Source organism: Solenopsis invicta, chromosome 16 (assembly GCF_016802725.1).
Source record: "Solenopsis invicta isolate M01_SB chromosome 16, UNIL_Sinv_3.0, whole genome shotgun sequence".
Classification (NCBI taxonomy): domain Eukaryota; kingdom Metazoa; phylum Arthropoda; class Insecta; order Hymenoptera; family Formicidae; genus Solenopsis; species Solenopsis invicta.
In genome coordinates, this window is record NC_052679.1 from 17,036,088 (window position 1) to 17,058,844 (window position 22,757).

General features: G+C 41.0%; 4 protein-coding genes across 20 annotated transcripts in view; 2 read left to right on the top strand and 2 right to left on the bottom strand.

Moving 5' to 3' along the window:
- Nucleotides 1-10,121, top strand: part of LOC105203069 — an 11,359-nt gene extending 1,238 nt beyond the window's left edge. The window contains exons 1-9 of one of the 8 annotated variants that reach the window (XM_039458335.1): nucleotides 530-895; nucleotides 6,105-6,514; nucleotides 6,908-7,130; nucleotides 7,454-7,590; nucleotides 7,681-7,902; nucleotides 7,998-8,180; nucleotides 8,267-8,395; nucleotides 8,464-8,665; nucleotides 8,756-10,121. In XM_039458335.1, coding sequence (XP_039314269.1) covers nucleotides 6,386-6,514; nucleotides 6,908-7,130; nucleotides 7,454-7,590; nucleotides 7,681-7,902; nucleotides 7,998-8,180; nucleotides 8,267-8,395; nucleotides 8,464-8,665; nucleotides 8,756-8,823 — 1,293 coding nt within the window. In that variant the 5' untranslated portion in view covers nucleotides 530-895; nucleotides 6,105-6,385 and the 3' untranslated portion in view covers nucleotides 8,824-10,121. Of the gene's footprint in view, nucleotides 1-529; nucleotides 896-4,743; nucleotides 6,515-6,907; nucleotides 7,131-7,453; nucleotides 7,591-7,680; nucleotides 7,903-7,997; nucleotides 8,181-8,266; nucleotides 8,396-8,463; nucleotides 8,666-8,755 lie in introns of those variants that run through there. The other 7 variants (XM_039458334.1, XM_011171814.3, XM_011171815.3 and 4 more) reach the window with 7 other exon arrangements.
- The window catches only part of LOC105203058, a 24,937-nt gene extending 12,396 nt beyond the window's left edge, over nucleotides 1-12,541 (bottom strand). For 4 of the 6 annotated variants that reach the window (XR_005576478.1, XR_005576476.1, XR_005576475.1 and 1 more), the window contains exons 1-3: nucleotides 12,246-12,386; nucleotides 11,624-11,738; nucleotides 6,898-7,154 (exon numbers count right to left, since the gene is read on the bottom strand). Coding sequence is in view for 1 of the 6 variants with exons in the window: in XM_039458339.1 (XP_039314273.1) it covers nucleotides 7,093-7,138; nucleotides 11,624-11,738; nucleotides 12,246-12,507 (423 nt within the window). In the remaining 5 variants the exon portion in view is untranslated. Of the gene's footprint in view, nucleotides 1-6,897; nucleotides 7,155-7,424; nucleotides 7,513-11,623; nucleotides 11,739-12,245 lie in introns of those variants that run through there. The other 2 variants (XM_039458339.1, XR_005576479.1) reach the window with 2 other exon arrangements.
- On the top strand, nucleotides 10,589-18,680 carry LOC105203067 (cysteine and histidine-rich protein 1 homolog). Of its 2 annotated transcripts, none has more exons than XM_026133737.2 (7): nucleotides 10,589-10,714; nucleotides 13,268-13,551; nucleotides 16,382-16,620; nucleotides 16,933-17,144; nucleotides 17,405-17,565; nucleotides 17,740-17,942; nucleotides 18,055-18,680. In XM_026133737.2, exons 2-7 carry the CDS (start codon nucleotides 13,291-13,293, stop codon nucleotides 18,080-18,082), a joined length of 1,104 nt encoding a protein of 367 aa, XP_025989522.1. In that variant the 5' UTR covers nucleotides 10,589-10,714; nucleotides 13,268-13,290; the 3' UTR covers nucleotides 18,083-18,680. The 2 variants fall into 2 exon arrangements, with proteins under 2 accessions (XP_025989522.1, XP_025989523.1); XM_026133738.2 differs by lacking the exon at nucleotides 10,589-10,714 and adding an exon at nucleotides 12,905-13,040.
- The window catches only part of LOC105203066 (atrial natriuretic peptide receptor 1), an 82,855-nt gene continuing 78,066 nt past the window's right edge, over nucleotides 17,969-22,757 (bottom strand). For all 4 annotated transcript variants that reach the window (XM_039458333.1, XM_026133731.2, XM_039458332.1 and 1 more), the window contains 11 exons: nucleotides 22,356-22,595; nucleotides 22,118-22,244; nucleotides 21,815-22,023; nucleotides 21,425-21,575; nucleotides 20,858-21,017; nucleotides 20,619-20,779; nucleotides 20,372-20,538; nucleotides 20,056-20,202; nucleotides 19,787-19,979; nucleotides 19,338-19,611; nucleotides 17,969-19,205 (listed from right to left, as the gene is read on the bottom strand). In XM_039458333.1, coding sequence (XP_039314267.1) covers nucleotides 18,922-19,205; nucleotides 19,338-19,611; nucleotides 19,787-19,979; nucleotides 20,056-20,202; nucleotides 20,372-20,538; nucleotides 20,619-20,779; nucleotides 20,858-21,017; nucleotides 21,425-21,575; nucleotides 21,815-22,023; nucleotides 22,118-22,244; nucleotides 22,356-22,595 — 2,113 coding nt within the window. In that variant the 3' untranslated portion in view covers nucleotides 17,969-18,921. The remainder of the gene's footprint in view (nucleotides 19,206-19,337; nucleotides 19,612-19,786; nucleotides 19,980-20,055; nucleotides 20,203-20,371; nucleotides 20,539-20,618; nucleotides 20,780-20,857; nucleotides 21,018-21,424; nucleotides 21,576-21,814; nucleotides 22,024-22,117; nucleotides 22,245-22,355; nucleotides 22,596-22,757) is intronic.

The following is a 22,757-nucleotide window of genomic DNA, read 5'->3' on the forward strand; positions in this document are numbered from 1 at the left end:
TTTATCGAAAGACTAAAATATTTATTCTGATAAGGAATTGGTTTAGTTAATTCTTGATTAGAAAATTTGAATTTTAACGTACGAATGAACTATATCTTTTTGTGCAATTAAATAATTGTTAAAACAGTCCGAACAGATCGGATTTAACATTTTAGTTTTGCTACAAATTTTTTTCTCGGTGCACGTACTTATTTTCTATACCTAATAAATCTGATTGGAGAATTTAATTTATTATGTATCTATTATCTCTCCGACAAATATAGAATTCGTTATTATTACGTTTCACCCCCATTGTGTATCAATTTTATTTTTTATATAGAAATTCACATAATCGTTACTATAATTCGTGATCTTTTTTTTAACTACCTCGAGTGTGGAACTATCCCAGAGCATGCATATAAATACGGACATGATAAGAATAATCAAACCCAATTCGCGGCCTTATCAAATTCGTGCTCGGCGTATAGCTCGGTGTTGCCGTTCGAAATTCCCTATGTGCCGTTACGGTTCTTATCAAGGAAACCCCTCCAGCGGGGCTTCAGTCGCCCACCAACCCTCGGCGAGTCGATATCGGACGACGGCGCAGCTGTCGGCGAGAAAGAGAGAGAAAGAGAGAGTGCCGCGTCGCGACGCCGCGCTACCGCGTTCCACGACACCGCGGAGTTTCGTCGAGGGGTCTTCGTGAGTGTATCATTCGGGGCTCCGTGTTTCCCCTCGTCATCCGATCCGCGAAACCTTCCTTCGAGGATCCTCGTCAGAAAAAAAACAAAAAAACAAGACAACAACGACGACGACGACGACGACGACGACGCCGCCGTCGCCGCTCGTGCCGTCCGCCCGTTTCCGTTCGTCGTGCGGTAATCGATTAGAATCGCTTCTATAATTCATCCTCCTCGTAGGTCAAGTTCTGCATGTTCTGTGTGAAAGCTCGCCACCCACTCTCTACCTGTTTCTCCTCTTCTTCTCGGTCTCGTCTTCCTCTTGTCCTCGTTCAATTATTAAATGTGAAATCGCGAATGCGGTGGAATGTGAATGCCGGAAGGATAGTTTCACGTAGATTGGAAACAGAACGATTGAAGGTATTTAAATATAAATAAAATTATAACGTGAGATATATATATATTAATCTAGAAGATTAATTTTCACGTTAATTTAATGATTAAGTTAATGTGCAAACATTAATGGATTAATCTTCTGGATTAATTTTCTGGATTATTATCTCACATTTTACATCAATTTTATTGCTTATTTAAATATCTTAGCAATAAAGCATTAATATCTTAGTCAAATATCCCAATTGGAACATTAATAATGAAGAAAATGTCTCGATAAAAAATGAAGAACAATCGCGACAATATTTTTAATATCTCAATAAAGTTTCATTTTTAGAATATTGATTTCTAGGTAAGGGGAAAAAAAGACAGATAAAAAACAGAGAACACAATTAAGGACAGGATGCGCGAATGCATATAAATACGGAGGCAACAAATTAGATAATACCGAAAACGAGTGACGATAAAAAGTTGATTTGCACGCTGCGAGGAGTCTACGAGGAGCGTGAAATCGTCCCTGGCATTTACATAAATTTGCATTTAAAATTTACCAAGAGGCGGCCTTTTCCTACTCTCGTTATTCGTCGCGCATTCAGTGTTAACGCGATCAGGATCAAATGCAACATTGACCCTTTTCGACCACGGGAAAATTCGATTTTTTCCCCCCTTTTTTTTTTTATTCACGTGACGAGAGATATTTTTTCTGCGGAATTTTAACGCGGAAGGAAAGGCGTGTCGTACGAGTCCGCACGCGAATCTACCTCCCCCACTGACGCAAATGCAATAAATATTTCAGCAGACACGCGCGTGCGGGAACCCGGCATCGAGTCGACGTATCGCCGATACTCCCCTCCGCAGCTCCTCTCTCTTCGGAATTTAACGAACGTAGTGCTGTGTCAGCTGTTTCGTTTTCATTTAACAATCGACTCGTATTCTTGTTCATTCAAAGATGAAAGAATCGTGGCGTACGTGTCAGAATGCTCAGTACGTACGCGGAAAGAACAATTTAATTGAATTATCTAAAAATTAACTAGCTACAGATTTGAAGATAATTTCGTTGGACGTCAAAATGATTATGTAGGATGCTCCGAGTATTATGATCAAGGTTGTATACTGAGAGAATATTGATCAAATGTTTAGCTAATTAGTGATCGAATGAATTTTGTAGTTATTAGTACCGAAAACTTAATTACGTTCGACGAACCATTTGGTTATAAGTTGTATAAGAACAATTGTTTGATTAAGTCTACAGATTGTTTGGTCGACAACTATATATTTAGTAATTATAATAATAAACTTCATTTGATCACTATTTAACTATAAACATTTGTCTACCATCAAATATTTCTCTCGGTGCGAGAAGCATTCTAGCAGCCAGTTCGATTGTCTTACATAATTATTTTGAACTGCCCGACAAAATTATTTTCAGATCTGCATCCAATTAAATTTTTAGACACTTTAGCAAAATTATTCTATTCAGTATTTTCAAATATCTCGAATATTTTCTTAAAGTACAGTTTTTTCGAGTGCGAATAATCCTATGAAGTGCATCCGTAAGAAGTCCAACTCTCGACATGCTATTAAATATTAATTAATCGACAGGATTAGTAAGCTACTACGCACGACGAAAGTTCCGCGTATGTCCGCGCAAGGACGGATGGCTAAATAACATCCGCTTAATTAGCGAGGTCTCTAACGTTTGCCGTTAACGCCGCCGATATACGCAGCTGCTTCCTCTCCTTCGACGCAGTGCGTTATCGCATCCTCGTGGAGAAACGCACGTTCTTCGTGCGACACGCAACGCCCCGCAATGAGGATTTGAAGATCATGATTCTGCGGAAGATAACGTCCGAGATAATGTAATCACGCAATTTAATTGGATATCGGCGAGAGGGAAATTCAATCGTAGCGATAAAGTGGAGTTGACTACTATTACAGTAATCAGATTGTCTCTCGGTTATCGTTACACACGAGAAATTGCGCTGGTTTGGTCGTCGGGATGTGCATAATCAGCATATTTGCCTTTCTGTACAGACAGAAAATATCAGTATTTACTTTTTTTTTCGTTTAGCAAGTAACGGTTATCTTTAGCATGATATCTTTAAAAAAGAAAGTTTTTTTGCTAATTGTCTTAAAATACACTTATCAATACAAATTTTTGAAAAACTCATTGTCATATATTTGGAAATAGAATTTGAGGTCTTTTGAGGTCAGATTACTAAATAAATCGAATTTTTGTTTTAATTTCGTTTTTGATTGAAGTAATAAATTATTAGGACTTAGAATAAATTTGTTATTTATGATGAACTACTTATGATAGATTCGCGGATATATGAACTTATAAAATATTTGAAATAATATTTACTTGATTCAAGTAATTTTCAATATATGTATTTTGTACAAACACAGAAGTTTATTTTAAATATTACTTATCAAATAAACGACGAGTGTATTATCAAGAAAATATTTTTATCTTGTAAAGATAACCGTTACTTACAAGAAGAAAACTAAAAATTTTCTTGGCACAAGAATGTTTTCCTGCGTGTATTTATCGTTGAAACTCCGAGGCTGCCGTGCATTTAAATTTTGTACGTTCATGTAGCTGCAATCAATTTTCGAGACTTTTCTATATTACTTTGCATAACGATCGCCCTCGATATTTCTTATCTTCCTTCTTGGAAGTATCCTTAATAATTTGATGGAGAATTGAAACTTTTCCAATCTGGAAAATTTAATTTCATCGATAGCCTAGTGAATAATGAACACTGTTAAAAATTGTTTCAGTTATAGATACGTTAAATTCGATGTACTTAAAATTTCATGTTTAACTTGAAAACACATTGAGTTTCATAACATTTTTAACAGTGTGCACAGCGACCTCGAAACTTTAAATGCGAATGGCAAAATTGCTTTTTTTACCTCGTATATCGGTATCTTATCGAGTTCAGGGCCGTAAGCGTAATTATGTCGCGACGTATTTCCATCCAGACGAAAGAGTCGCGTCGCGTCGCGTCGGATTAACGTCACGCCAGAAACCCCTTCAAATTGAATTTTATATATCGCGTTCAAATAAAGACCGACATTTAAAAAGCTCCAAACGATAGAATTTTCGATGCTACGCTCCACAGCCGTAATAGTTTCATCGTCCAATAATAACATTATATCAACCGAGTTGTCGAAGGATTAAATGTCACGATAATAGTTATCGTCACGGATTTTATGTAGTTAAATAATCCATTCAGTTGCGCATCAAAAACAAAAAGTCCAATTACGGCTGAGACATCACGATTTTACCTTTCGCTCTTCGCTTACGCAAGACTACCCGCTATAATTAACTGGAATTTTCTCTTGTCTAATCGATTTCGTTATCCAAAATTAATTTCGAAACTATACATTCCTTCTTCTCTTCCGTGTTGATCCACTTCTGAACGGACCAATGATCCACTTCGTTATCGCGTTTATCGAACGATTCTATGGTAGTAAATGTAAAGAGAAGCCTTGGAGAGATTAACGCTGAGGCAACGATTGCTCTTATCTGTCGGCTCGCCGCCTTTTTCTTTGTTCGTCGAGCAATTTCAACCGCGATCGCTCTTTTCACTCGAGACGTAAGTCACCGCGCGTCTTTGCGTGTCACGTGCGCTCAATTCAGAGTCTACCTTCGATCGGTACGTATTGTACGTGCGTACGTGTATGTACGTGCAACGCAAACGTGGCTGGCCAGGTACCGACCGGCTGATAAGAGCCTCTTTCCTCAGTAACGAATGCGTCATGACGATGTTAGGCACGCGAAGGTCTGCTGTCCACTTGGTTTTTCGAAACCCGGAATGATCGCGACGATCTTCTCATTTCCGTGACGCAATTACGGGGGTTCCTTTTTTCTCGCACCTCCGCTTATGAGCCTCGCCTCATCGGGACTGCACCCGGCTTCGGTCCCTATTTCGAACCGGTTCCTCTCCCTTTTTTTGTGAAATTGTGACATAAGAGCGATTGTCTGGTTGTGCAGTTGGTTGTTTGCAGTTTGATTTGTTCGTATCGTGACATGTGTTATTTATCGTGTGCTGCGATCACCGTCTCACTGCGATAGCAGGCTGTTAATTAAACTTTAATCGTTTTAAATCCAGCTCTGTAAATAGACAACTATCGTAAACGCGATACAGCGAGGTAATATCTCGCTGGATACTTGGGTTTATAAGAATTACACGATAAAAAAAAAGTCCGACGTCTGAATTAAAAAATTTTGAAATGAAAAGATTGTGTTACTGTTGTCGAGGAATGTTAATTAAGATTACATTAATCGTCCAATTTTTCACGATTCATCAGCGTGCGGCGGTTTCATGTACTCACGTGCTTTTACATATTACATATTGAAACGTCGCTTACAATCCTATATTTATTCAGTAATTTGCTTTGCAGAGCATTCAACGTTAATTCAAAATTAATTTCTTTATCAGAGGAAGTTACTCGGGAAATCTTGTGAAAGCATTTATTGACAAACTCGTTTACGTTAATGTACTTTATATTGACTATCTTTTAATAATTATTGGTAATTGATCTCGAAATTACTCGGCATCCTGAAACTTTGACGCTGATCGCAACACTTCAATTTCGGCCGCGAGCTCGTTCGATTTAGAGATGTGCGAATTTTACTCGAATCGATTTGAATCGGAATTATTCGAAAATTTCAAATATAAGAGGTTCGAATACGAGTCACGTATATCAACAATTTTATAAAATTACATTTAAAATGACTTTATAACATGTAATAAATATTTTTCTTACTTATAAAAATCTTTTGTTATAATCTATATATTAATATTCAACTTAACACACACACAATAATTATGTTGTTAATTAAAAATTAGATTTCAGCGTTTGGATTCAAACCGGTGTCAAAAACCCTGGTTCGCACGTTTCTAGTTTGATTGCATAATTAATCGCAATACAAATCACTTATCCGCGAAGTGTAATCAATTTTAGGAACAGCCGCGAATTAATGAATGTGCGATACGAGATATGTTTGATGTTTGAACAAGAACCGCGATCTGATTAAAGTGCACCAGCTAGACGACTGCGAGTCCTGAAAGCGCAGCGACAAAGCGCCGGATATTTTCACGGACGAAGATGTAGACCTTTCCGATTAATTTTCGAGCAGCCGCAACTGTTCGGGATCGCGCATCGAGTAATCGCGCAAGAAATGATCGCGGGACGATCCTCCGAGCTCGCGGCGATCGTGCGGTGTACGTCAGAGGACGTCGGCAAGTGAAGTGCATTAATCGGAGGGGGTGGTCCCCGCCGAGGATACCTAAAAAATAGGCGGCGCGGTCCTGCTTGAGATGGACTCGGTGGCGGTGACGGTGCCGCTTCGTCAGCCGACGAAGAAGATGAAGAAGCGGAAGGAGCTCGACGCCCTGGCGCCGGCGCACGCCATCTCCCGCCGGAGTTCCGGAAAACGCAGCTCGCAGGTGATTAAGATAATTAATTTTGTCGTCGGGGTGACTCTCGAGTCTATTAAACAGTAAAAAATAAATGGTAGACAAGTAGAACTCTTAACATAGATATTTTATCAGCACATGCGAAAACAATATTAGCCTTTGAAGTCCATTTGCGTCAATGTTTGCATTGTTTCCCGAAAAATGAGAGTGAGTCATAAATATGGATAACAGCAGACTCGTCGACTGGAAATATTCCGGCTTGAAAGAGACAAAACAAAATTGTTGTCGAGAAAGAAGATAAAAAAATGATTTATAAGTTATAAAGAAAAATTATGACTGTAGTATGAGCAAAGATAACGTTATTTTTTTTCAACGCTGATTAATTGGGAGTATTATATATTTGTTTCTCTTACATTTTTGTAGGAATTGTTGACGGACAGCAGCGACGATCGTTCGGAATATTGGAACGTTTCCACCAGAAATGGGCGCAAGTGCAGGGGCAGAAGGGGTCGCGTTTGTCCTGGATTCCTTAAGGCTTGCAACGCCTTTTTGGCGTGTGCTTCCGTATTAGCGACCGCCAGTCTGATATGGTTATTCATCGACGTTCGTCAACAGCTTGCCGCTCTGCGAACCGAGTTAGACCAAGGTATTGGTCTAACATCCGGAAAGTCTGGCATTAAATCAAGTCGATAGTTAGAAAAGAAAGTTATTTGTACCTAAATGCGAACAAATAAATGCAAACCCAAATATCATTATTGATACACGATATGATTGTTTTTTTTATGTTTACAAGTTTTATGTTAAAATATCTAAAGAATGGAAAAAAACCAATTCTACAAATATTTTTAATTAGAACCTTTCAGAGCTTAGAATTGTTATAACAATAATAATATTGAATGTATTGGTTTAATATCGCGTAATTTTTTTTTTTTTTTTGTACTTTTATGCCTAATCTCTTGTGCGTTACAGTGATAGCGGGCAGCGAGGGTGTTCCGGACGCTCTGCAAAAATGTCACTCGTTGTCGAGAGATCTCCAGAATAACCAAACAATAATTTTCTCCAGGCTGTCCGATCTCAAGCAGCAGATAAATAATTTTACGGTACAGGTAAAACCGCACAAGTAACATCGATAATTCATCGGTATTGCGATACTGTTCCGGGATGACTCACACCCTTCCGGATCGATATCTTTGCAGCTGGCGCATATTCAACAAGATCTGCATAAAGTACAGGAGTACTTTCAAGCCGCGCCCGAGATGGCCAATTTGCCGAAACGTCTGGACGAGTTGTCAACCAGCGTTGCAACGTTTGGCAGTCAAATAAGGGATCTCGGGGCTACGGTGAACACCCTGAAAGAGACGAACATGAAGGTACAGGATACACAGACCATCATGCAACAAAACATCAGCAGTATTAAGGTAAATATAATCTATCGACGAAATGAAAAATAGTTAATTTTTTCAACGTTTACTTGGGTGTGTTTCTAAACATTTTCATCGCTGTACTTTTACAGCACACTATGTTGGAATTGTCAAACATCACTCAAAAACCTCAAATACTGAGCACCGATGAAACGCAAGTTAAGACTGATAAACTAAACCTCACAATATTGCATTTAATGAACAATTTAACGCACGTCAACGAGACCTTGTCGAGCAAATTACAATGGGTCGCCGATGATCAGGACAAGGATCGCGTAAGTGTCACGTAACATATAATTTTTAATAGTAAATACATACTGGAGTATCAATTGCATTTACGTCTCGCTTCTTATCGTTGCAGAAAAAGTTGGTTTCGCTTCAAGAGGCAACAGCGGCCATTAACACAACAATGATGTCCTTGCAAGGGGAATGCGTTAAAATGACTGAGCAGACTTCCGTTCTAGCATCGATTCAGCAATTAACAGAGAAAGTGTGTATCACAAATACAGAACTCTATCGAGGGTAGCTTTAATGATCGTTAATATTTCTATTTAACAGATGAATGAGATACGTGCAACGGACATGGAACTAATTGGCAAGTTCAAGCAATTGGAACAATCTTATACTGGACTAAAGAACTCCACCAGCATAATGTTCGCGACTATGACCGATATGCAAAATCAACAACAAGTCAACAAGAACAAGCTATCGGAATCGTTGAATGGGGATATGACAACGGAGATGAATCGCGGTGCGACAGGTGCGATAGAGTAACATACGTAACATCTCTCGACGAATGTAAAATTTTCTGCAGATTTTCGTAACCATGCCGTTTCTATATCACTTACAGATGTAATTGACATTGCTCAGAGAAGGAATGACAGAATGTGGCGGGAGCGTAGTTTCAACGAGGTATAAAGGAGCTTGGAAGAAACTTTTGCATTTAAGAAGAGACTTTTGTTTGGCTGAAAGTCGCAATCTGAGAAGCTGTGTATTTGTAAATACTAATAAATTAAGCACACGTTACGCATGTACAGAGCAAAATACTATTAATGATATCGCGATAGAGCGATAATCGCGCAACTGACATGTGGATTGCGCTGAGAAGAGAGACTATCGTGAGCGTGCCGTGGCCTGAAAGAAGCTATTTATGCCGAGCAATAATTTAAAGCGTATAAAGATTATTGTTAGTGAGACGAATGTTCTGTATTCGACCTAGACTAGACACGTCAATTCCTAACAATATTAAACGCGATTATAACGAGAAGAATATTTCGGGAATACTATATGGAAAGTACAAAGTCGACAGCCGTCTCGAAACGCATTCTCGGTTGTACAATGTCTAGGAAAACGATTATATTTAAGTAACGGCAGCGTATACTGAAAGTTTTCTACTCTTCTACATTTTGTAGCGTTAATACGCTATATTGTACATTTCTCCGAGTTTTCTGATGTGAAACAGTAGAATTCTTCAGAACCACAGGGAAAACTACATATAAATAACGTGATTCAGGATATGTAAATACAATACAATATTGTTTAACGACTAACAGGCAGTGTGATAAAACAATAAAGGAGTAACGATCGCACATTCTAACTGCAAAGTCGATTAAGTTTGGTTTGCGCAGTTGAGAAACCAAGACATTGGCCGTATGTTCCAACTTTTAGCAACACGTGCACCATCGTTGAATGTACAGGTTAAATGTGATGGTTACAAAGGATGTTAATCTTTCTCTGCAGGAAATAACTTTCCGTTGCAGATTATAGTATTGTAGTAGCTTGATCAAATTTTTTCAACAAAGAACGAGCGTTATTTTTGTATGCATCGAGGGTGGCGTTTGAGAAAAGGGCGAATCGAAGTAATCGGAGCTTTTCGCGCGAATAAATTTGTTTTCCATCAAACCCTTACATAACAGTAGACAGCGAATGTACACGAGAATTAGCCGGTATTCGCACGTAATTATTTCGTACGACCACACAGCAAAATTTCAACGAATGCGTACCGACATCTCGTTACGACGTAGCGTGCGAGAAAATCATCGAATAAAGATCAATTTTTCGAAATATATTGTGAAATACATTTTTCAAATATATTTTGAAATATATTTGGCTGTACATTCGTGGAACTTAGGAGGGATAATCACGTGCGAGTATGCGATATAAATCAGCTACAACAATACCAAAGTGATTAATAAAAAAAGGAAGGTATTTAAAAAGAAAGTTAATGTTATTTCTTGTGCCTTCAGCGTTGTCGAGCACGCGAATCTTACGAGTCATTGTTTACTCCGGTATGTCCAGTCGAGTCGCGAGGAAGGAATTTATGCAAATTTATCTCGCGATCTTGCGAGTTTCCAATGCTCCATATGAAAATGGAAAATTACATATTTTTCCTTTGTTATTTTTCATTTCTTTAAGCGACGCCGTCAATTTATGAATGAAAGAGATATTAATATTTTTTTCTTCGAGAGAACACGCGAACTCCTTTTCGCTGATTCACGTCCGTTTCTCCGAGAAGCGTAGTTTTCCCGACGCCCTTGTGCTGCTGCCCGCCGCGTTCATCTCGGCGTGCCCCGCTCAGCGTGCCTCGTGAGCCTCGCGCGATTGGTCGGTCCTCGTAATTCTGTACGGTGCATCTGGTGCAGCAGATGCGGCGCGTCCCCATCATAGTTCAAGTCTTGTCTCACGCGCGGACGATTCGGTCGCGTTCTTCTTCGTCCGTTCCGATCGCGCAAAATCACTGTTGACCGTAGCCGCGCAAAATTTCACGGAAAATTCGGCGCATACGCCCGCATACCCAGCGTGCCCACGTGTAAGTACGCAGATTACGTCCAGCTAACATTCGATACGCATTACATCGCGACGCAATTTCATTCGGTGCACCCAACGCGAGCCTCCGACTTCCTCCCTGTTGACTCGATTTTACGTACGTACACTTTTACGTCTTTTTTTTTTAATTTTGTACAACGTTTTTATATACAATTTTTTTTTAAGATAATTATAAGTCCAGAATTCTTTATGCATTTCCAACTTTACGGTGCAAATGCAAATCGTTTCTAGCGATAAATTTTATATTAATCACGCGTCTCTCACGCGGGCATCTAGCAGTCGCTTTGTTCCGTCCCAACTACGCATCACTATATTATCCGGAAAGTCGAGCTCGAAGGTCATGTTGTTGAATGATAGAGGATGCGAAATAACTGCGCTGTTCGTCGGCAGAATTTTGCCAGGATCCGCGAGTGATCGCTCTGCTCTGTTATTTCGCTGGAACGTCAACGCGTGTTCGGACATACTAAAACAAAAGTTACGGACGAAAATGATGAGTCACGGTTGGCAAGGACCGTCGTTATCGTTCGCTAGTGAGCGAGTAACCACGTGAAATTGCGATATCGCCGTATTCTCACGCGGAGATTAGGCACGAGCCAATGTTGAACCAACGACGCGCTGAGATCGGGAAGGGGATTATTCGTCGCGGAGAGCGTGCACGGAGGCGCGTCTCTCGATCGACGTAAACAAAGCGTCCGCTCGATCACTGACCCCGCTGATCACGCTTTCGATAGCCCCGAGCGATCGATCCGACGACGAGGATACGTGATTTTATTATTGCGCGATTGACAGCGGGACTCCATTCGCGAAATCTAATATAGATTTGCCGTCTTGGAGAATAAGACGCATTTTGCGTGTGTATATGTTGCGATCGCACTCCAACTTCTTGGTTTACCTTCGTTTCCTGTCCGGGGGATCTCCTGCGGAGAGGGGGGAAGGGTTGCTGTAGCCTGTAGCTATCTTGCCTATGTTCCTTTCGAAAATCGTTCCTTTGTTTTCCGAAGCGCGAACTGAAAATTAATTATCGAATAGAGTACGTGAAGTATATATCTTTTACAGTGTAATAAATATAAATAGACATGAATGTGTCTATTTATTTATTATTATTAATTGTTAGTAATTAAATAATTATTTATTAATTGTAAAAAATTAATAGATTATAACACAGAGTAATTATGGTAATATAATCAAAAAAATCGGAAAGTAATTCTACGTTTAAAAAAAATTAATTGAAAGCGTTGTACGAAGTGTTGTGTATATATTTTTGAGCTACATCCCAAAACATCCTCTCCGAGGAAAATTTTACTCGATATAATCAAGTACAGTATACGTTACGCGTACTATATAAACTTCGAGTAAAATTTTCCTCGAAAAAAAAAAACGTTTTGGAACCTAACCTTAATTCGTTTTATACAAATACATGGGTTCATACGTTTATTTTATTGGATCGTTTAACGTGCTTGGATTATAAAAAAAAAAAAGTTTTCGGTTTTTGGAGCCCTCTCGCCGTCAGTTACCGTTTTTAAATCCCGTCTTTAAATCCCACGGCGCGCATAAACAAAGCGGCGTGGCGTGCTCGATCACTGACCCCCGCCAACGTATGTACACCCCGCTTCCGCCAGTCAGAGAGCCCGCGCCGTCCACCTTGTTCGCTCGCGATTGATCGATCCCCAGCCGCGGATTCGTCGTCGGTTTGCATCGTTCCCGTCGTTCTGCAGTGTCAATTTTTCTCTCTCTCTCTCTCTCTCTCCCCCCCCCTGTGCGCGACCGTTGCCGCATTTCCCCGCGCCATGTCCCGCTACTCCCGTTCGCCGTTGATTACCGCGACGCTCGATCGATCGATCGACTCTCCTCCCGACGACTGAGAATCGATTATTCTCCTTCCTCGCGCCGCCGTCGACCGCTTTCACCGATCGACGTTGATCGACGCTCGCCGAACTTCACGCCTTTTCTCGCCTTCTCGGTCGCGGAGCGGCCGCGCGCGACATAACCTCATTCGGAAGATCCCCACGAAAATTATGCGAACGTGTGGAACGTGCGTGTAAGAGCACAGCTGGAAAGTGTGCGGAAGGGAGACCAAGGTTCACGACATCTTTTAGATCTGCGACTTGCTAAGTTAAATTAGTCTGGACGTTATCTATACGTATACCATATATATATTTGCACATGCCGAGTGTTTATATGTTACGAGGTTACCCGCACTTATGTCAGGGTTACCCCGAAAATTATTAGTTTCCGGCGCGGCACGGTCAGCATCCGACTCAGCGGCGCGCTAGAGAGCTCCGGGCGCCGCGAGTGTGCAATCCAAAAGGGTGAGTGGAGAGGAGAAAAAAGGGCTGAGAAAGGGCGAGCGAAGGTGGAGGCCCGCGCGAGGGGAGCACTCTAGTGCGCGCGTTGCATTACGTCAGGTCAGGGCGAGCGACGGCACGCGTGTGAGTGAGAGAGAGAGAGAGAGAGAAAGAGAGAACGAGCGGGAAAGAGAGGGAGAGGTGGAGGAACGGCGTCTCTTTACATCTGCGCATTTCTCGCGTTCGCTCAGGGGAAAACTCCAAAACAAGCAACATGGCGGACCCGAGCAACGAGCCCGCATCGTCGAGCGGCGTCGTGGAGCAGGTAGCCGCGACGGCGGCGGCTCCCGCCGTCGCGGTGCCGTTGCGCGAGGAGCACGACAAGCCTGAGGACTTCCACGAGCCCGACAAGAAGCGGCGCAAGACGATGCGCGCCGAGGACGCCGCGAAAACCGAGCAGAAGTTGGAGCACCGCCTGGGCGGCATCCTCTGCTGCGCAGTATGCCTCGATCTGCCTCGCGCGGCCGTCTATCAGGTAGGTCGGCCCACCTACTCCTCCTCCTCCCCCTTCTCCTTCTTCTCCACCTACTCCACGGGAGGCCTGGCGTAACGAGCAGCAGCCTCGTGTCGTTATCGGCAAGATAAATGAAATCTGCTCTTGTCCTCTCAAAATTCATGACGTCCGGGATACGTGAGTCAAGACGCGGCCCCGCGACCCCCTTCCCCCCTCGCTCCCGCTCCCGCTGCCTGCGACGGCCTACTCGTCGCGGCACTCGCGGCAGTCCATCGACCCGTTCGCTCAGAGGTCGATTTTTAGAGCGACGATGCGTATATAGAGACGGTCGCGCGCGAGCCTCATGTCCCCGCGGAAGATGAGGACGATCAATCGGTTTGTCTCGTGGCTGCGATATCTCTTTCCGCGAGATTCTCCTCCCTAGGTACAAGCCTGTGACCAGAAGTCTCCGTCTCTTTGCCGAAAGAATTAGAGTCTGCAGATACCTCGTGTATTATAGAAACTATGTGCTGTTAATTCTGGGAGAAAATTTTTTTTACGCTATGTGTAAAAACAGAAATGTCTCGTCGCGCTATCGCTACCTCCCTCGTTGTTCCCAGCGGCCCTCTCTCCTCCTTCGAACTTTATCCTTCTGCTAAAAATTCTTTTTTTTTTCTCTCTCTCTCTCCGTTTCCATCTTTTGCTTCTCCTTTTCTTTTACGCTGTGACAGCAAGTCGCTTGCGCGCTAGGTGTGGAACTAACGAACCTCTGTCGAATAGTTGCCATTTTTTTTTCTATTTTTGTACTACCGGCAATTCGAATGTTAATCGTGATGTAACATGAATCACTGTTCCCTTGTTGTTTCTCATTTCAGCCTAATGTCAATAATATTAAACGATAATGCTATACGTCGAAAAAAAAACCCCAAAAATAGTGATAGTATAATAGTAATCGTATAGTCTCCCCCCCCCCACACCCCTCTGTTTTTTCATAAACTGAGCTTTATACACAGGTCGAATAATGAGTTTGTCCATTGAGACAAGACAAGGCATATTAAGTTTTCCGCAGGTAGGTGATTTTATATTTTTTTCTTTATATTAGAGAGAAAATGATATGCCCCGTTGATATGTCTATCGGTGAGTCTCTGTGTGGCAAGCCTGTGTGATATACGAACACGATTTTTTTTTCCTTTGCAATATTCATAGATCGACTCGATTTACATTTAAAACTGTAAGATACGCGTGCGCATATCTTTGCCTTGTAACGCCAAATATTTGAAACTTGCTTGAAAGAGAATTTCTTGATACATAAAAAAGTTACATAGAATTTCTTATGTGCGCGCATTCGCTATATTTTCGCAGTTATTTATATATCCGCCCTCCCCTCACCACAACTATGCCCGCGTATAAACGCGGCGTTCGTATAATTTCAATTGCTGAAGAGATGATATAGGTGGTACCTTGGAAGTCCCTGAGCAGAGGTACCGTAGAGAGAATGTCAAGCAGCATTCTCGACTTGTTGTGTGTATGCATGCAGCTAATCATACGGTGAAAACTGTAGATATTCCCCAGAATACCCGTTAATTTTTTTCATCTCGATTCTCTTTAGAATACTGAAGACGCGAGAGAGAGACGTAGGCGGCGTGAAGGGATTTATAATAATTACTAATTGTAACGCAGTACGAGAGAGGCTGTATCACCTATTTTGATATTCTTAGCGTTAAACGGAACATACGTGCGTGAACTCATAGTATAAAGTCCCCTATGCAAACGTAGACGCTTTCATTTGTGACACGAAGACTTATCCATTGTATTCTTTCAGTTTTGTAAATTTCTGCAAACGTCCCCGCACACCCTGCCCACCCCCTTTCTTTTACATGAAACCCATCGCATTTTATAAAGAACGATGTTTGTTTCTGTCGTTCTCACGGAATAGCGGGGGGTTGAAGAAGCCCCGTGTTCACTAGTGTCTCTAATTAAATCGGTTAGATAAAATAGTGAAGTACTTAAGATTCTAGATCTCTGTAGTTGTTTAGTATATAATATATAATAATATTTTGGATGATTTTCTTATACGAAAGATGCTATGTTTACTATAAGAGACTATCTATCGAGTGACAGGGACATTCGGAGAATACAGTGAGAATACAAAGGCCTATTGTTAGATTAATGCGACACCGATGCCCATCAGTTATAGTCAACGGCGAGAGAGTGAGAGTGAGGGAGAGAAAGCGAAAACAGAAACAAAGAAAGATCTGTACAAACTGTATAGTGCAAAAACAAAAATAAATATTCTTAAAGGTTATTAGTTAGTTATTTCGCATAAAACACCCCTTTTCACTTGTCCTACGTTGTCATCATCCTCGTTTCTTCCCTTCTGTATCATCGATATTATCGGTTAAAAGTATAATTCCTTAGAGAGTACTCGCGATAATTTAAACAGACAATCTCGATGAGTACACTTGTGATTAATGAGTATCCGTACGATTTTGTGTTTCAGGTTTAAACATCAAAGTGATGGTAATATACATGGCATTAATTTTTTTGGTTCTATTTGGGTTGATTCCGGGGGGGTTTTGTAGTATATCATAAATAAGAGTCAGAGAGTGAACACTATCCGTAACAAAACGTTGGTAAAAAAAAAAGTAAAAATAAAAAAAACGACTTATTAATTGAATCAGTAATCGACTGTACATTTCTCACAAAAAGTCGTTAAAATTTGCAATTTAAAGAGATAATAAATTTTTTCTAGATATATATGAGAACTAGGTGTTTAGCCTTTTTATATATACATATATATATATAAAAAAAAAGAAAAGTTTAACGAAACCCTCAAGAACGCTAATAATACATGCTGCAATGATGTTCACAGTGTGCTAATGGACATTTGATGTGTGCGGGTTGCTTCACTCATGTCCTCGCAGATGCCAGGCTGCGGGACGAGATGGCAACATGCCCCAATTGCAGAATCGAAATCAGCAAAACCACGGCGTCACGAAATCTGGCGGTTGAAAAAGCTGTGTCCGAGTTACCCGCCGAATGTCAATATTGTGCGAAGGAGTTTCCACGAAATTCCTTAGAGCATCATGAGGAGGCTATGTGCGAGGAAAGGTAAATTCGTAAGGCAAAATTTACGATCTTATCACGCGTCCGGGGGAGATTTCTCATTGACATCTCTAATTGTGCAACTGATCTCATTACAATATACTTACAGGTGGATCGCTCAAATACGTAGTAGTAGAAGGCAATTACTTATGTGTACAAACATAACTTTCTTAAATTTTAATATGTATCGCAGATTAGAAATGTGTAGGTCCCAAAACCCTCCATAAAGTTTTCTCACAGCTTACCCTTGCTCTCTCCTTGATGTACAACGTATCTTATGTATGCGTGTGCTCAATCAATATCTAATTACTTGTACAGGATATCTAGTTGCAAATATAGTAGAATCGGTTGTCCTTGGCGAGGTCCGAATCACGAGATCCCGGAGCACGAGGGTCACTGCGCTCATCCTCATCGTACGGGTGCGGACGTGATGGAGGCTTTGCGCGAGATCGATGCCCGTACATTGGAAGAACGTAGGCTCTATGACAATGTCTTTGATCTTTTGTCCTACGAGAAAATCACGTTCAACGGTCTGTATCAATTGTTAAGAATTATTATAACATATTAGGCAGATAGATTAAAATAATTTGTAGATTACCAGAAAGAAAACGTATATCGTATAATTTTTTTTTTCTTAGAAGCAACGGGAATTTAACTAGACTGTTTCTGTTATGACGTTAATTTTAACGCTGTCTCGACTTGCCTTTTTGTTGTACCTTGTCTCTCTTTCATAGCTACAGACGATTCTCGAAGGATTTAACAGTTATCTGTAAAATTTTATCATTTGTAGATTTACAGATGAAGCCGTATCGTACTGACGAATTTATTCATAAACTATTTTATGAGACCTCACGATTCGGCGCTTTCAACAATCAGTGGGTAGTGAAGGCCAGGATCAACAGTAATCAGCGCGATCCTACGCAAAGTTCAGAGCGAGACATAACTTACCAAGTACGAAAAACCGCATGTCTTTATAAATTTCAGAGAGAGCTTTAAGTATCGCATCACACGTTATTCATTATATGTGCGCGTTGTACGTGAGCTAAAAGTAAAGGAGATCATTGAAATATAAATTCGATATACGATGTACACTGTGCGATCTAAGTATGAAAATATGTTTCGTAGCTGATACTAAAGACAAAAACCACTTATCCGCTACCAGTTTATTACTTGATCTTGAAAGGCCCGTTTGGTGATATGAAAGTCCATCCGAGAATTCACAGATTCGAGTTTACCGAGCAAGAAAATGAGAGCCCGTATTTCACGTTGCCGCTACCAGACACGGCCGAGTGCAATAGACTTCTCGCCGCAAAAGCCATCAGTTTTAGGTAAAAGATCGATTCTAGAAACGCGGTAGAGTTACTGCAGTTACTTTATTACAATATAATACACGATGGAAGTGCAACTCATATGTACAACGTGTAATTTTTCGTTTTGCAGACTAATAATGTTCCTGGCGTCTAAGTAGTTTTACAACGATAATATCTATTGTCAAGATTTTGTCACAAATGGAATCGATCGACGAGATCTGCTAGACGTAATGACAAATAAGAATATAGAGATCACAGAGATTTATAATCGTTTTACAGTAGCGATATTGATCATGATAACGATAACGATAATAACAAGAGAAGGAGACTCAGAGACGCTAATATCATTGTAATATTTAAATATATGTTGACGAAGATAAATATTGTATAAAATTAATATACGAATATGATGAAAAGCACAGTAATACATAAGTATTGAGGAAAATTAGGTTCAATTGCTTTATATTCCCCTTTTACATCTGAACTTTTACATTAAAAAGAAAAAGAAGAAACTAAAGACTAGAGAGTAGTTTATTGTAGATTATTGTTAGATGATAAATTATTGTATTATTGTACGTACCAATTGTGCAATGTGCTTGTACCCTAAGGTAAAGCTAAATGATCAGTATCGCTTTAGCTAATATTAATTTAATACACATACCCCTGTCCACAAAGAGCCTATGGTTTGTTCTTCGTTTTATTTAAATAAATAAGATGCTATTGATGTAAAATTCCGAATAAAAGTTGTAATTGCAATAAGACTACCACTACTTTATTACATCCAATTCACATTGATGTAGCGTTAAGTCGGTTTTACACATCGAAGAACGGAAAACCAAAAAAACGAAAAAGAAAATAGCGCCTCTACGACCATTCTTACGGATTCCTAATTTTTGCACATATGTTTATACCTTAAGTGTGGCACATTAGAAATTCCTCTCTTCTCTACACTTCCAAATTACAACCTCCTCGTCGTACTCTAACGAGCTAACTACATTTATAATTCCGCCAAGTTGATGAAGGTGTTGTTGCTGGTTTTCGGGCCGTTCGTGTTATTGGGCGGAAAGATTAGTGGATTCAAATTATTTTCAGGTAGACTGCTGCTGAGCCTGCGATACCTCGGCACGGCCAACCTGGAGTCAGGCTCCGAGCAACCGGTCAACCAGTAAGATATCACCCTACCCTTTCCCTTCAGTTCCACCTCCCCTCTGAGCTCGAGGTCGAACGTCCCGAACTTGTCTAGGATATTCTTCGCCGCCTCGGAGACGTGTATTCTCAAAGCTGCCAGACACATATTGCAATTAATTTTTACCTTCCTACGCCGAATTCAAACGAAAAAAAATCTTTTATTTTAAAGGTTCTAATTTTTCGCGTCTTTTCTATTGCTTCGCTCTAATGCAGAATTTGTCTTACGAAGGCCGGAGGATTCCATTCGAGACGCCGTGTTCACGGTGTCGCCAAACAGGCAATAGTGCGGCATCCTCTGACCCACCACCCCGGCGCAAACCGGACCGCTGTGCACGCCGATCCGCACGCTCAATTGAGTGTTCTGCTTGTGCATTATGGTGAACGATCTGACGGCGTCCAATATCGCTAGAGCCATCAGTCCAATCTCCCTCGCGTGTTCATCACCGTTTCTCTCCGGAAGACCCGACGCCACCATATACGCGTCTCCTATAGTCTCCACCTGCGAATCAGTCTCAATGATTTCAAGATAATTTCCTTCCTCGAAGTTATTTCCCGGAATTTGTCAACAAAATTAAAGTTTGGAGCTTGACTGAGTTTTAATGTAAATGTGCCTCTCCTTTCCAGAATTAATAATTTACTGTGCGTTTATTTCCTCTAATTTGTTCCATGTTTACCTTGTAAACGTCGTAGAATCCGATAATACTGTCGAAGGTACTGTACAAATCGTTCAGAAAGTCCACGACTTCCATCGGCGTGCTCTGTGCGCATAACGCCGTGAAACCGACGATATCGCTGAAGTAGATGGTGACGCATTCGAACTGCTCCGGTTGCACCATCTCCCCAGCCATTAGCTGACCGGCGACTTGCCTTTAAAAATTCGATCTGTTAAAAAAGAGCAAAGATTCGAAGACCTCGATTAAGCGACGATTAATGATTCCGGTACCTCGGGAGCACTTGATACAGCAGTTCCTCGCTGCGACGTTTCTCTAAGCTCAACTGTTCGGTTTTCTCTTCAACGAGGGCCTCCAAGTTGTTGGCGTACTGCTCCATCCGTCGTAGCAGATCGTCCATCAAATTCTCGCAATATCCCCTGAAATTTGCACGCGATTCTTTATTGTAGCATAGTTATATTTTATAGCTTAAGAGCAATGACGACATGACGATTCGTCGTCAGGATATCAAGATATAATATATAAAAAGTCGAATCGATGCAACTGAATCGTCTGTGTGCCATAGCGGTTCATTTTTAATGAAAGTACTTCATGATTCCTCGTATCGTGCCGCGAATCGCGTGGAAACTGGGCCGTTCGTCGGGGACTTCGTGCCAGCACCTCTCCATCAACGACAGTATATCCGGCGGACAGTCCTTTGGCGCGACTTCCGGTCTCAAGGGGGGATTCTCCGATGCCGATACCCTGTTCACGATCTTCGCAGCAAAGACATCGGCATGATAAAGAAATCAAGGTAAAATCAGAATTAAAAAGACTGGAATGAAACGGATCGCACCTCTTGCGCCGTCATAAAGGTTCTGGCTACCTCGTACGGACCACCGCGGACCACTATCTCTTCCAGGATAATCGCGAAGCTGTAAACATCGCCCTTCTGCGTCGCGGCGCTTCCGGGTGTTACCGTCAATGGCACAAGTTCCGGGGCAATCCAAAGTAATTCTGCAAATAAAGACTAACAATTATATTGATGTGCACTTTTAATGTATCAATATATTCATGTTGCATTTTTTTTCTCACTGGTGTAATAGCTCTCGTCCATAATCAAGTCGGAGGGCGTGGTGAGAGTTTTGAGGCCAAAGTCCGAGATTTTTAATACGAAGCGACCGTCGATCAGGCAATTGCACGATCGTAATTTTCCATGAGCTGAAACCTCGCTGGCGTGAAGATACGACATTCCCTGTGAGGAAACATTCTCTTTATCGCTTTCGCCCGCTTAAATACATGATATACCAATTAATCAAAATTATAGGCTCAGTTAAGCTCACCCAAAGAAATGTTTCTTCGAGTAGAAAAATATTTCTTTGAATCAAAGAAATTGATGTTAAATGTTGAGATATATATTAAAAAACTTAACAAGAGACAACTTTTTTTACACAGTAAACAATAAAATTTAACACTTTTTGTATGTCTCAGAAAATCCACTCTAAATTTTAAATTAAAATAACTCAAAAGTTAAGTTAAAATAACTCTTATTTTAACTTAATAACTTAAAATAAGAGTTATTTTAACTTAAAATTTAGAGTGGACTTTCTGGATTTTGGATTAGAGTGGATTTTATTTTTTACTGTGTACGTCCGCCCCTACCTTAGCGATATCGTGAATTAGGGACATCCGAAAATTCCAATCCAGCTTAATCGCCTCGTTTTCTAAAACGTCCTTCAACGATCCTCGGGGGCAGTATTCGGTAAGGATCAAGACAGTCGGTGACGGCGAGCAGAGGCAAGCCCCGATAAATCTAACGAGCAACACAATTTATTAATAAATGGCAAGAGACTGACACGTTGAAGTTACGACGTCATATCATTGAAAAAATACTCTCGAAAAAATACTAACAAAGAAATTTTGCGAACGATCATGCTCTCGGCGTGAGTGAAATCGGTTCGCGCGCGTCTGAAACCGCGTGACTATCCTCTTGATTATTTATGAAATAAAATACGGAAGAAGATTTTCTACTGTTGAAAGATATATATATACCTCACTGTGTTCTCCGATGCCACGTCTCTGACCTGCTTGATTTCCCAGAGCAACTTCTTTGTTACGTCGACCACTTTCTTCTTCGTGATTTTCTTTATAGCCACTCTCTCGCCCTTGTATATCCCGATAGTAGTGAAGACCGTCGTAGGCGGCAGAGACTCGCAACTGATCTGCGAACCGCGACGTATCCTCTGTTCCAGTCCGTAATTCTACGATTAAGTAACAAATCAGTTTTGAGTCTTACGATTAAATAATAAATAAAATTAAATGATCTCTTGTCGCTTCGTGCAATTTATCGCTCACGTTTGCGTCGGACATCGCTTGATGCAGATTTATCTTCGACGAGAACTGTTTCCCGACTTCCAGAAGCAACTCCTCGGGTCTTACACGCCAGGACATGTTATTGAGATCGGCGGACAATCGCAAATGCCTATGCAAAAAAAGTGTTTTTGACATTGGCATCTCTTCTACTTTTATCTCTTTAACTTTACGTTTGTATTATACAAAATTTGAACCGATCAGATTAAATCGTCGAGCGTACCTGTATAAAAGACACGCGGCTGTAATCGCAGCGAGCAGAAACACGGCGAGCGCTATGCCCGTGTAAGCTACAAACGTGTAAGCGTCTCTCCTCGATGTGCAATCCGGATCATTTCCTAGAAAACCGCACTCCGGAATATCTGGCGGGGGTCCTTCCCTTCCTCCCGGCCAGTGGATCCTCTTGCCAGGCACAGGATTGTATTCTCGATTTAATCCCAAATAATGAGAGACCACTTCAAACCTGTAAGACGCCACTGTCTTATCCTCGATGATTTATGTGTGATATTTTAAATATTAACACGCAGCGTTAATGATATTTCAAAATCGGCTCAATTGTGGCCCTTATCTCGTATCGTGTTTTTCTAGAATTTCTTTTATTTTCTTTAACGTTGCAAAGAGCTAC

Coding starts and splice junctions, on each gene's coding strand:
- LOC105203067 (XM_026133737.2), top strand. CDS start 13,291: ATGGCGGACCCGAGCAACGAGCCCGCATCGTCGAGCGGCGTCGTGGAG. Junction 16,621..16,932: donor GAGGCTATGTGCGAGGAAAG/GTAAATTCGTAA, acceptor TTACTTGTACAG/GATATCTAGTTGCAAATATA. Junction 17,943..18,054: donor GCAAAAGCCATCAGTTTTAG/GTAAAAGATCGA, acceptor TTCGTTTTGCAG/ACTAATAATGTTCCTGGCGT.